Genomic DNA, 11,492 nt, shown 5'->3' on the forward strand with positions numbered 1-11,492 from the left:
GTTTTGTAGAAAAATGTCTATATATATATATTTTATTTTCATTTTCGATAGCGAACATGCTAACAAAATTCAGTTTGAAAATAATCATATTGCGTTTATTTATTATTTATTATTTATTTTTTATTTCGATTGTACGTGGTGCATTAAAGTTACATTAAGTGCATTAAATTTGATAAAAAGTAAATTCGCCAGAGCGCGCTTCTATCGTCGTGTCGTGTCAGTTGTTAACGACTAATAATAGGGAATCATGGATTTATTGTTTACAAATTTTAACTCCAAGTTTTGGCCGAGTGATTTATATTGCACTTATATTTTATACACAATCTAAATACATAATAATACAAAAGGATTAAAGTCGACGTGGACCTGTTTTATGCAGGACTACAAAAAATGCCGGGTGGTTTCGGTGAAGAAATTGAGGTTAGCTTTTCAAATTTTCTCTCTCTTGTTTATACTTTCATTATAGCAACGACAAAGACGCTTAACTATTACTCTTTCCTTTTCATTTGTAGGATTATGAAGTTTTAAATTTACTTGGGAAAGGTGGTTTCGCTAGTGTCTATAGAGCAAAATGTTTACGCAATGGAATGGAAGTAGCTATAAAAATGGTAAATGTGATTTTCATTCGATACGTATAGACTGAGTAATATCAATATTAATTAAAGCGGCTGTCATTTTTAAATATTTATGAGTTATAGCGTAGACTTATTATTTGGTTTTATAGATCGACAAGAAATCGATGCAAGCTGCTGGTATGTTAGACAGAGTTTCCCAAGAAGTAACAATTCATTCTCGTTTAAAACATCCAGCTATTCTAGAAGTATATACAGTCTTCGAGAATAATAATTATGTTTACATGATCTTAGAATTATGTCACAATGGTGAACTTCAACATTATTTAAAAATGCAAGATTCTCATGTATTGTCCGAACAAGAAGGTAAATATTCATTTTTGTTATTTATGTTATAAAGAGTTTTCTTCTTTAACAGTTGTCATTAATGTGTGATATAGGATTTAATGAGGGACATTAGGAAAATTGGAGCATCATGTATATTTGATGGTGATATAGTAAATGCGCTAAACATTTCTTATTTATAATTTATGTTTATTGTTTAAGCTGGAAGTATCATCGCACAAGTTGTACAAGGTCTATTATTTCTACATTCTCATTTAATACTTCATAGAGACATATCATTATCAAATTTGCTGTTAACTAAGAACATGCAAGTGGTATGTATAAATAAAAATACTTATATTACTAAGATTATTTTTCTTATGTAATATAACTATATATATATATATATTATAATATTATTTATAACATTTTGTAGAAAATTGCTGATTTTGGATTAGCTACGCAATTAAAAAGACCGGATGAAAAACATTTAACCATGTGTGGTACACCTAATTACATATCGCCAGAAGTAATTTAAATGGAAATATATCATTAATGTATATTTATTAATGTATATAATATATTTTTAAAAATAAATTTTTTTATTTTTCTAGGTTGCCACTAGATCGTCGCATGGTTTGGCAGCTGACGTTTGGAGTTTAGGCTGCATGTTATATACTCTTTTAGTAGGCAAGCCTCCATTTGATACTGATGCTGTAAAGAGTACTTTAACACGAGTAGCAATGGCTGATTATGTTATGCCAGCTAATTTGTCTAACAATGCTAAAGATCTTATAGACAAATTATTGAAAAAAAATCCTAAGGAAAGGATTCATTTAAAAGACATTCCACATCATCCATTTATAACAAGTTTGGAAACGAATAAAAGATGTAATATAAGTGTTAGTAAAATATTGTCTATTCTATTTATACCAAAAACTAATGATATATATTATCATATAATATTTTATTTGTATAGGAAAAACAAGAGAAAGTTGGTAAAGTTAGAGAATTATTAGGAGAAGGTATGATTGATTCCGGAGTAGGTAAAACATTATCTTCTTATAGCCAAACTAGGATACGTTCTCATTCAGAAGAATGCATATGTACAACCCCTATGATGTCTAGTGGATTTGGACCTATCAGTGCAAGTGCAATCAGTGCAAGAAGTAAAGCTATATCCGAACCGATAACAAAATTGCATTCATTACAAAAAAGACAGTTGATGGATCACTTTCCTAAAATAGATTCTGTATTTTATGAAATGTCACCACCTCAATCAAGCAGAATCCTTTCTCAGAATGTTCAACACAACGATTGTGAATCTTGTTGTGAAAGTAGAAGACAGAAAACGATGGAGAAACAAAAACGAAAGAAAAAGAGTAATGAACACTTATGGAATGGCGAAGGTAATGAAGAAGTAGCCAAATTACAAGTACCACCTTTAAGTACGGAACGATTACGACCGACGAGACATAAAGCAAAAACAGCAATACTTACTATCCTTGAGAATGGTGAAGTTTGTATTGAATTAATCAAACGAAGAAATGGAGTTGTATGTTTATTTATTGCTATTCATTATATCTATATGTAATATGATCTTTTTAAAGAAGAATTTTTTTTCTAGGAAAAAATAAACGAAGTATGCAGAATTTCAGGTGACGGTTTAAGAGTGATACTTTATAAGCCAGCTTCTCTCTTAGAGATTGGTTCCCAACCTCCACCATTACCAAGTTATGGTGCAGATAGTATTTATTCTTATGAAAATTTACCATCGCGTCATCATAAAAAATATATATATGCTTCTCGTTTTGTTAAACTTGTTAGAGCTAAAACTCCTAAAGTTACATTATATACCCATCGTGCTAAGTGTGTTTTTATGGAGAATGGTCCACATCCTGATTGCGAAGTACATTTTTATAATGGAGTAAAAGTAAGTCAAATAAATGTTTGCGTATAATTGAATACATTATTGGTAAACTCTTTATTTGGTATTTAAAGATTTCATTTTATTCTTAACATTATAGGTTACATGTGTCGATGGAATTGTAAAGATTACAGAAGGAGGTAATACTTATATCGAAGGTGAATTTCCTATGCATTTGGATGAATTTTACGAACACTACTCGGACAGCTACAAACGTTGTTTGTTATTAGAATCTGCTTTACAATCTTTAGAATCGGCAACAGGTCATTCGAATTTTCCTATCATAATTGGACGTAGGCCTTGTTCGGCCTTGAGTGATACACCTTGTTTGCAAGGCAAAGAGAACGTTTTTCATACCACTAATAGTACACAGGTTGTGATTCTAAATATTTATGCTAGCTCAATTATGTAAAAGACATTTTCTTAATTAGTCTAATTTGATATTTTAAACTTTTAGATGCCTTCCTTTGATGCCATATATTCGGTTGGATCAACAATAACATCACGATCAAGAAAAATGAATTCTGTTCATAGTACAAATTGTGATATAGAAAAAGTAACTATTCCAGGAATAGGTGTTGCTATGGAATTACCATCAGGAGATATTAAAATAGATTACAAAGATGGATCATCTTTGACTGTAAATAATTCTTTACTACATACCATTTGTTTGCAATTTACCATTGCATGTTAAAAAAAAAATAATTTCATTATTTCAATATTTATTATTTATCAATGTTTCTTTAAATGATTCCTCTTAAATATGATTATAGGTAATAACACAAGATTACGGTGGCGGTATTAGGTATGAAGCAAGTAATGGTAAGATATTTAAATATAGTCAGAAGTGTCAACAAAATTTGGAAGTACCATATATGATAAAAGAAAAGTTACGACATGTTGAAACAGTTATCAAACATCTTGCGCCAAGAAAGCATAAAAATTTAAGATAGTTATAGATTTTTAATATATATATATATATATAAGAGAAGAGAAAAAAAGAGTAGATATAATATCTGTATAGTAATTTTAAGTTAACTGGATAAAAAAAAAGGATAGCGAAGAGATAAAGGGATGTCACTATATTTTTTGTACTCTTATATATTAGAATATATTTTATTTTTAAATTTAAGAAATTGTAGAATAATCTCTTTTATATATTACATAATAAAATTATATCATACAATTAGTCGCATGATGTGTACAAATGAATATTGTTGAACACGTCGTAAAAGAAAGATAGTTTAGTTTAATTCTAATGATGATAATTCATTTTCTTTAACTTTACTTAAATGCATATTATGTATGTGTATATATACAAATTCTTTTTGAAAATTGATATTTTCTTGCAATAAGTTACTTGTTTTTGTTGATAAAATTACTATGAAATGAGATAAGTAAAATGAAGATTCTATGCAAAGTAATTTATTAATGATTAAAATTCTTATAGATATATTATATCATTGACAAATTAGTTCGAAGAATCTTTATTAATCATTGACAAATTAGTTCGAAGACTCGTCAATTATCATTGACGGATTTTTTCTCAGACATTTGTGAATCATTGACAAGTTTCTTCGTAGTTACACTACTTAATTTTAAATTGTAAATTGTTTATGAATTATTCTCTAGATTCATTTTCATTACTCGTCAATCATATATATATATGTATGTATAAATATTAATAGAAGAGTAATAAAAATGTATAGAAACGACATTAAATCGAAAAAATGATTAAATAACAATATAATTTATAATTAGGAAAGATCATAGTAGACATATATGTATAGATCATCATTATTAAATTATTAATAATGCATTAACAAATACCTACTATACTCTACACTTTCATTTATTTTAATTGATCCTGCTGGATTTTATAACCGCCATATTGCTAGATCGATCATATTTCATTTTGTAAGTATTACAATATTTTCGTATCTAACATAAGATCAAATTTGCGAATTTATTTATTACGTATTTTGTATATTTTTTATATAAAATAGACAAAGAAACAAATTATATATACATATATACATATACATATACATATATATATATATATATATTTTTTTTTTTTAATCAAAAAGAGACGTATACAGGTGGTTGTCGAAGATCAAGACGAAAGACGATCTGTCAGAATCATAAATTTACTTCATCAAGTAAATAAGATATGTGACGTGTCAAAGATCAATTAGGAACTCGAGTGGGATGTCATTCACTAAAACAGGCGTGCATCATTTTATTGAAGTCTCGATTAAGGTTCTCAACTTTTAATTTTGGAAATAAGAACGATCCTAACCTCCTTAGATTGCAATTTAACATGGGTAAGTGCTTTTGCAATATTTTTTATTCATATTTTTATAAAAATTGTATTATTTGTCAATATTTCATTAAGTTTGAATGCCTTCGTGATATCGAAATGATAAAGTTTCAAACTCAGTGCAACGTACTCCTTTCTAATCTTATCTATATGAGTAAGGCGTGAGATTGATTGACTCATTGATCAGTCATCGTTGTATAGTTGTAGTATAACATTTGATTAGGTTATTTTTCGATCATGTCAGAAAACAGGATAAACGAAACCATTGAGTTTTTACCTTTGCGTAGAGACTTTCAAAGCGATATAAGTTTAGGCAGATTTTCAGAACATAGCTTACACGGAACTTATTTAGATAATAAATCTTGTTGTAAGTTTTCTGTTTCTACAATTTTATTAGACGATAAATGTATGTAAAGATGAATGTCATTTCATTTTAGGGAACATGTGCAATGACTGTATGGCCAGAGTGCCTTATGCGACTCTTATAGCGACTATTATGTGTTGCTTGGGAGTTGGCATATTCTGTGGCACCATGTACAGAGGGGTTACAATATGTTCTCTTATGATGGATCAGGTATATATATATATCATTTGTCTCATTAATATCTACATTTTTTTTATAAAATAGTATTAATATTTATTGTTATTAATTCTTTGTAAAGGTATTTTATTTAAGACTTGGCTGGTTGGAAGTCTTACAATTGGTTCTTGCTATTATCGGAGCTAGCATGGCTGCTTTAGGCTTTATGATTTTATGCGTTGGTTGTCTTGCAACAGGAGCAACCAGACATAAAGTATATAGAGCATGGCGATCTAGAGTAGGAGGTCGTATTTCTTGTGCCGTTGTGAGTAGATTAAATATATTTTGCTATATTGCTTCCTTCTTAAATATTACAAATTAAGTGTAAATATCTATAGATTACTTTTCTTTTCAGTTCATGACAATAACATACGTATCGCAATTGATTTGGCTTGTAATATTCGCAATTTTAGTTATAATCACCCTGTTGTTTACTATTTTTTGGGGATTGTGCAGTAATCCTCGTGTTCAATCTCTTGATCAATGCATCGATTTTACTCAATTTAGTAAGCGATTGTATTCTTTCTTTTTATATAATTTTTATAATACATTGATCGTTATATTGCATAATTATAATGTTTATATATATTTGACAATACAATAAAATAATGTTTCTTTTATTTTCTTTAAGGTTTCGTATTCCCAAATAATACAAGAGTGGAAGACATGAAAGTATGCGGATCCCAAGAAGTGAAACTCTTTTGTAAAGATTTTGTACAAAATGCAGAAGTTATGTTTATTTTAGCAACGGTTGCTGCTATTTTGACTATTCTAAGTTTAACGCATTACCTTATGTGTTTATCTGCTAATTACGCACACATTCGTGATCATGAAAAATTCCAAGAATTACAAGAACTTCAATATCTTCAAGATCCTGGCGATCCAGACTCTCCGCAACCTGGAATGGGAACTTTGAGCTCTCATCATCATGCTAAAGATAGATTCTAGGATACAGCCCGCGAGATCTTTGCTATGAATCCATTATAACGTTGACTGTTTCCATCGATAGGAGCTATGAAAGTTAAGAACTGGATATGCAACTGGATCGACAACTTTATTCTATTATTTTTTCATTGTATGTACCTATAACTCAGTATTCTACTTATCAACAATTAGTCGCAGTAGTCTACTGATTCAGAGGATCTTGCGGGAACCACTCTATGCCGTCCATTATCTGCGACTGTTTTGTAAGCATTTACACATTCCTTTATGTTAAAGAGATTCTTCTTTATATATTATTTAATATTAAATTTTCATTTTAATTTTTTTATTTTTATTTTTTTAATCTATATAAATTTTAATCTATATATAAAAGATGCAACGTGTCTTTTTGGAGAGAAATAATCTACAAGTGATATAAAAAAAACGGACAATATTATTTAGATTTAAAGAGATATGCACAAAATGCATAAAAAAATGAATAGACATATCCCTAAATTATATATGTCATATTTTTTATTATGTTATGAATTATTGCAAGTCACTGTTTTATTTAGATACTTTTTTCTTTTTTTTACTCGTTATCATTTGTGTGTTCATTAAATTAAAATGATTATATATATATATATATATATATATATATATATATATATTATTAAAATTTTTTAGCAAATTCATATATATTACGATCATAAAAAATTGTAGAAAATAGTATATTTTATAGATAAATAATTCTATATATATATCTAATTATCTAATAATAATTCTATATCTATATCTATATATATATATATATTGCCTCTATAATAATCATATATTAGTATATTAGTCGATACAAAGCACAATTTCCCTAATAATTAATAATGAAAAGACAATATAGTTTATTATAAAGAAAATTTTGGTGTGCCAAATTATTGGAAGAAAGATTAAAAATCATTAACAAAAATAAATAATACATATTTATTGCACGTTAATGTTAAAAGAGAAAGACGATTTTTGAATAATATACATAGGTATTCAAAGTCTGACTGATGATATTTCTTTGCCTACTCGACTTATTAATACATATGTATTATGCGCAGCAATGATCTAACTAACAGACTGATTATATGTATTTCATATTCAGTACAAAATTAATTTTTTATTGTTACCTTTTGAGCATATAATATAGAGAAAGAGATGCACATTGATTTGGTAAATGAAATTATATTAAACTAATTTCGTTTTGGATACTTTATATACAATTTAAAAGCACTTGTATAATTACAATGTATTAGAAACAAAAGAAAAAGAAAAAAATAAATAAAACAGAAGAAATATAATAATGAAGTTTAATGCAATGCATAAGAATATTTGGTAATTATATTTTTCGAATGACCATTGGTATAAACAAATTCATTTTTTTATTTACGATTATAATTACTTTCATTTTGTACAGGTTTAGTTAGATTGAACGTATTCATCGTCAAATTGAAAATCCAATTCAAGATCTAGCGCATTGACTTCTTGCAGTGTATTAATGAATGTATATCGTGAAAAAATCATATATAGCTTTCTGAACCAAACATATTGAGACTGGTGTGCTTTCATGGCGCTCTATAAAATGAGAAAAATATATTTCGATAAGAGATGCGATTAGAGAATATTTGTTTTCAATTTGAAAAAAAAAAAAAAAAAAAAAAAAAAAAGAAAAAAAACAGGGAGGGGAATTTGTTACATTTATATGTTAGAAAGATTTTGAATATATTCGAACTTACAGTTATATTTTTTCTCTGTTCATATGTAAGTAAATACCAGTAAGATGCAGAAAGTAAACTGATTGGTAAATCTAAGAGCTGTACATATTTTCTAATAATGTTCACAGATTCCAACACATATAACTTGCAATCTGTAATTCATTTGTACTACTCGTTATGCGATTCATGTTTGTTAAATTAATCATAGTTAAATACTAACGATACTAACAGGATGGCACTTTTTTTTCAATGCATAATGCAGCAATTGCAAAATAGAGAGAAATATGATTTTTATGCTTGCTTACACCATGTTTATCAAAAGTAATAACAGCATTTATTTTATAGCTCTCTATATAATGTAATATACTTTCAGCTAAAACATCGACTGGCCATTGTATAAATTGACTGTCTGGTAATTCACTGCTCCTGTAAATGAATTTAGTTGATTCCATAAACGTAGATCAAATTTAGATGGAACGTATCAAGAAGTACAATTACTCACATTATAATAGTTACATTTGCTTCAGGTATACCTAGTAATTTTGCACAGTTCCATAATTCTTTTTTCCTCCGTTTATCTCCTCCTATAATGAGACTTATAAACATCAATGGACATTTGATTTTTAATAATTTCTACAAATGTTTTAGTTAAATCATTGCATATAAACTATGAATATATTCATATATATATATTCTTACATGAATATATTCATATATATATATATGTATATATATACCAGAGGAGAAACACAGTAGATATAAATTGCTGATCTTTGATTGAGTGACCCAATATATTATGGGTCCAAAAAACATAACTTCGTCATCGGGATGCGCGGTAACCAACAATATTCTATGAGGAGGGCCAGGTAGTTGCCATGCAGCATGATTAACTCTTTTTAAGATTACATAGAAAAATATACAAACGCAAATATAGGCAAGAAAAGCTATTAGCAATTGGTAAGAAATTTCTCTTATGTAATGACTCCACCAGTAGACTAATTCTTTAACTTGATTCTTCAAATACAAGTTTATGAAATGAATATCTAATATTTCTAAAATCCACATATTTACGTATGATGATTTGCGAATATATAAATATATACATATATATATATATATATATATAAATATAAAGATTAACGTTTAATATAGAAAATTAAAATATAAATCATTTGGAAGAAATATGAAGGTTATGTTATTGGTAATTCTTATAACTACAATCAACGTTGTGTATAAGACTTTGACTTTTATATAAATGACTTCTAATCATTTTTTTACGATAATTAATAACGAATTTCTTTCTTTGGTCAATGTTCATCTCGAATACAAATTTATTCTTTGTTTACTTGTATAAAATTGTTTTATATAAACTATATCATTTTCACATTAATATTAAAGATTTAGAATGACAGAAATAAATGATATCGCACTTTAAGTGAGATTCACTAATTTTTAATATAAATAATTTGGAAATGTGAACATTGTGTAATCTTTTATACGCGAACGAAGTAGGGATTTAAATATTTTTCATAACAAGGATACCACCACTTTAAACATTAATTGTATTTTTATCTTTTGTTTTAGATGGTGCTGTAGTAGAACGAACGAGCCTATCAGAGTATTGCAGATGGGGCTGTATTATTATACCCTACTGTTAAGTTTGTGCTATTATTTCTTAAACATTTGTTTTTGAAGATAAATTAAATAAAATTATTATTATTTCAAACATTATAAATAAGTAGAAACTTATGTCGTTATTATTAATGCATTTATTTTATTATATATATATATATATATATATCTTTTGCAGAATGCTGTAACGGTTTTCATAAGAATCCTCGAAGAGATTAGGTAGCAAAGGTTATGTAAATAGGATATATTAGAAAGCTTTGGCAAATATTCAAACTCTAGGATGATTGATAAAAGTGAAAAGATCGATCTGTATCGTGATACTCCTGTAAGATATTTGGGTAATATTAATCAAGTTGTTAATTACTGTCACCTCAATTTTCATTGATCATTTTAATTTTCTTTCTACAGTTTAAATTGCAACTGTGATTTCAGAAGCTTGCGTCTTGTAAATAAAATCAATCTTATTTAATGCATTACATATTTCGTATTATTATCTTACAGGTTACGCTAATGAAGTTGGAGAAGCATTTCGACACTTGATTCCAAAGTCTATCGTATGGTTAAGTTATATTATTTCTTCTGGTTATGTTTTAGCCGATACCATGGATAAAGGATATCGCGTGTATAAGGTAAAGTAATTATCTGTTATTAAAGATGAGGTACATACAAATATCTGTCTATATTCGTTATCATTTTATTTACAGATCGATCAGAGTCCGCAGAAGATGAAGCGCGTTGTATTGTCTACGACGGACACTTTACTATGGCAATCATTTGCATCCGTTGTAATCCCAGGCTTTACAATTAACAGAATTTGTATGCTAGTACAATATGCACAAAAAAGAACATCGAGCTTAGGTTTAAAGAATTCTTGGATTCCAACGATCATTGGTTTAGTATCTATACCATTTATAATCCATCCTATAGATTATGCCGTAGAAGAAACAATGAATGTTACTTATAGAAAATGGATTGGTCATTATTCCAAATTAGAAAGTAACAAATTTGAAGATAAAAAATAAAGAAGAAAACGCTGTGATTTCCTAAAAGTGCACTTTAATATTTGAGTACAATAATTAATTTATATTTTTATTGCCTTTTGCATAGAAAAATGCAAACAGCTATAAGTGCATTTGTAAATTATTGTACTCTCAAATCGATGAAACGTAATTCAAATACATTTAGTATTTTATTACTTTGCTAAAGTTTGTGCTTTAATGCGCAATAAAACGTATTGATTATTGTAACGTTTACGAATAGATTCGTAATTTCTCCTTTTTACGATTCCACGATAAAAGTTTATTATAATTGTGATCACAGTTATAAGGAGTAAGGATTATTGAATTGTAACATTTTGATTTGTTATTTCATTTTCGTTTTGAACGAATACGACGTGAATGGACGAATTGGCTGTCATATGCAGGGTGACATATATATTTTTGTTGTCTACCCCTATTCC

At 27.8% G+C, this 11,492-nt stretch overlaps 4 protein-coding genes and 1 long non-coding RNA gene across 9 annotated transcripts; 4 read left to right on the forward strand and 1 right to left on the reverse strand.

Moving 5' to 3' along the window:
* Window positions 1–199: 199 nt before the first annotated feature.
* LOC122523874 (serine/threonine-protein kinase PLK4) lies at window positions 200–4,247 on the forward strand. 2 transcript variants are annotated; one of them, XM_043645815.1, is made up of 12 exons: window positions 200–420; window positions 513–608; window positions 725–938; window positions 1,119–1,231; window positions 1,333–1,425; window positions 1,511–1,798; window positions 1,876–2,451; window positions 2,524–2,829; window positions 2,924–2,981; window positions 3,075–3,196; window positions 3,281–3,463; window positions 3,597–4,247. In XM_043645815.1, exons 1-12 carry the CDS (start codon window positions 391–393, stop codon window positions 3,774–3,776), a joined length of 2,259 nt encoding a protein of 752 aa, XP_043501750.1. In that variant the 5' UTR covers window positions 200–390; the 3' UTR covers window positions 3,777–4,247. The 2 variants fall into 2 exon arrangements, with proteins under 2 accessions (XP_043501750.1, XP_043501749.1); XM_043645814.1 differs by having other exon boundaries at window positions 2,924–3,196.
* Window positions 4,248–4,587: 340 nt separating this feature from the next.
* On the forward strand, window positions 4,588–5,013 carry LOC122523880. Its single transcript, XR_006305399.1, has 2 exons — window positions 4,588–4,740; window positions 4,914–5,013. It is a non-coding gene; the product is annotated as an uncharacterized LOC122523880 (long non-coding RNA).
* A 21-nt stretch (window positions 5,014–5,034) lies between these two features.
* Window positions 5,035–6,964, forward strand: LOC122523878 (neuronal membrane glycoprotein M6-a). Of its 2 annotated transcripts, none has more exons than XM_043645822.1 (5): window positions 5,035–5,150; window positions 5,584–5,720; window positions 5,809–5,991; window positions 6,082–6,232; window positions 6,358–6,964. In XM_043645822.1, the coding sequence occupies exons 1-5, from the start codon at window positions 5,147–5,149 to the stop codon at window positions 6,672–6,674; spliced, it is 792 nt and encodes a 263-aa protein (XP_043501757.1). In that variant the 5' UTR covers window positions 5,035–5,146; the 3' UTR covers window positions 6,675–6,964. The 2 variants fall into 2 exon arrangements, with proteins under 2 accessions (XP_043501757.1, XP_043501759.1); XM_043645824.1 differs by lacking the exon at window positions 5,035–5,150 and adding an exon at window positions 5,184–5,513 and having other exon boundaries at window positions 6,358–6,783.
* Window positions 6,965–8,045: 1,081 nt separating this feature from the next.
* LOC122523877 (N-acetylglucosaminyl-phosphatidylinositol de-N-acetylase) lies at window positions 8,046–9,712 on the reverse strand. 2 transcript variants are annotated; one of them, XM_043645821.1, is made up of 5 exons: window positions 9,139–9,712; window positions 8,904–8,985; window positions 8,631–8,821; window positions 8,423–8,553; window positions 8,046–8,261 (listed from the first exon to the last, which is right to left on the reverse strand). In XM_043645821.1, exons 1-5 carry the CDS (start codon window positions 9,464–9,466, stop codon window positions 8,106–8,108), a joined length of 888 nt encoding a protein of 295 aa, XP_043501756.1. In that variant the 5' UTR covers window positions 9,467–9,712; the 3' UTR covers window positions 8,046–8,105. The 2 variants fall into 2 exon arrangements, with proteins under 2 accessions (XP_043501756.1, XP_043501755.1); XM_043645820.1 differs by having other exon boundaries at window positions 8,631–8,827.
* Window positions 9,270–11,286, forward strand: LOC122523879 (mitochondrial fission process protein 1). 2 transcript variants are annotated; one of them, XM_043645825.1, is made up of 5 exons: window positions 9,270–9,358; window positions 9,986–10,054; window positions 10,212–10,371; window positions 10,535–10,662; window positions 10,738–11,286. In XM_043645825.1, exons 3-5 carry the CDS (start codon window positions 10,314–10,316, stop codon window positions 11,053–11,055), a joined length of 504 nt encoding a protein of 167 aa, XP_043501760.1. In that variant the 5' UTR covers window positions 9,270–9,358; window positions 9,986–10,054; window positions 10,212–10,313; the 3' UTR covers window positions 11,056–11,286. The 2 variants fall into 2 exon arrangements, with proteins under 2 accessions (XP_043501760.1, XP_043501761.1); XM_043645826.1 differs by lacking the exons at window positions 9,270–9,358; window positions 9,986–10,054 and adding an exon at window positions 10,121–10,139.
* The last annotated feature ends 206 nt before the right edge of the window (window positions 11,287–11,492 follow it).

Source organism: Polistes fuscatus, unplaced genomic scaffold, assembly GCF_010416935.1.
Source record: "Polistes fuscatus isolate 324 unplaced genomic scaffold, CU_Pfus_HIC Scaffold7, whole genome shotgun sequence".
Taxonomy (NCBI): domain Eukaryota; kingdom Metazoa; phylum Arthropoda; class Insecta; order Hymenoptera; family Vespidae; genus Polistes; species Polistes fuscatus.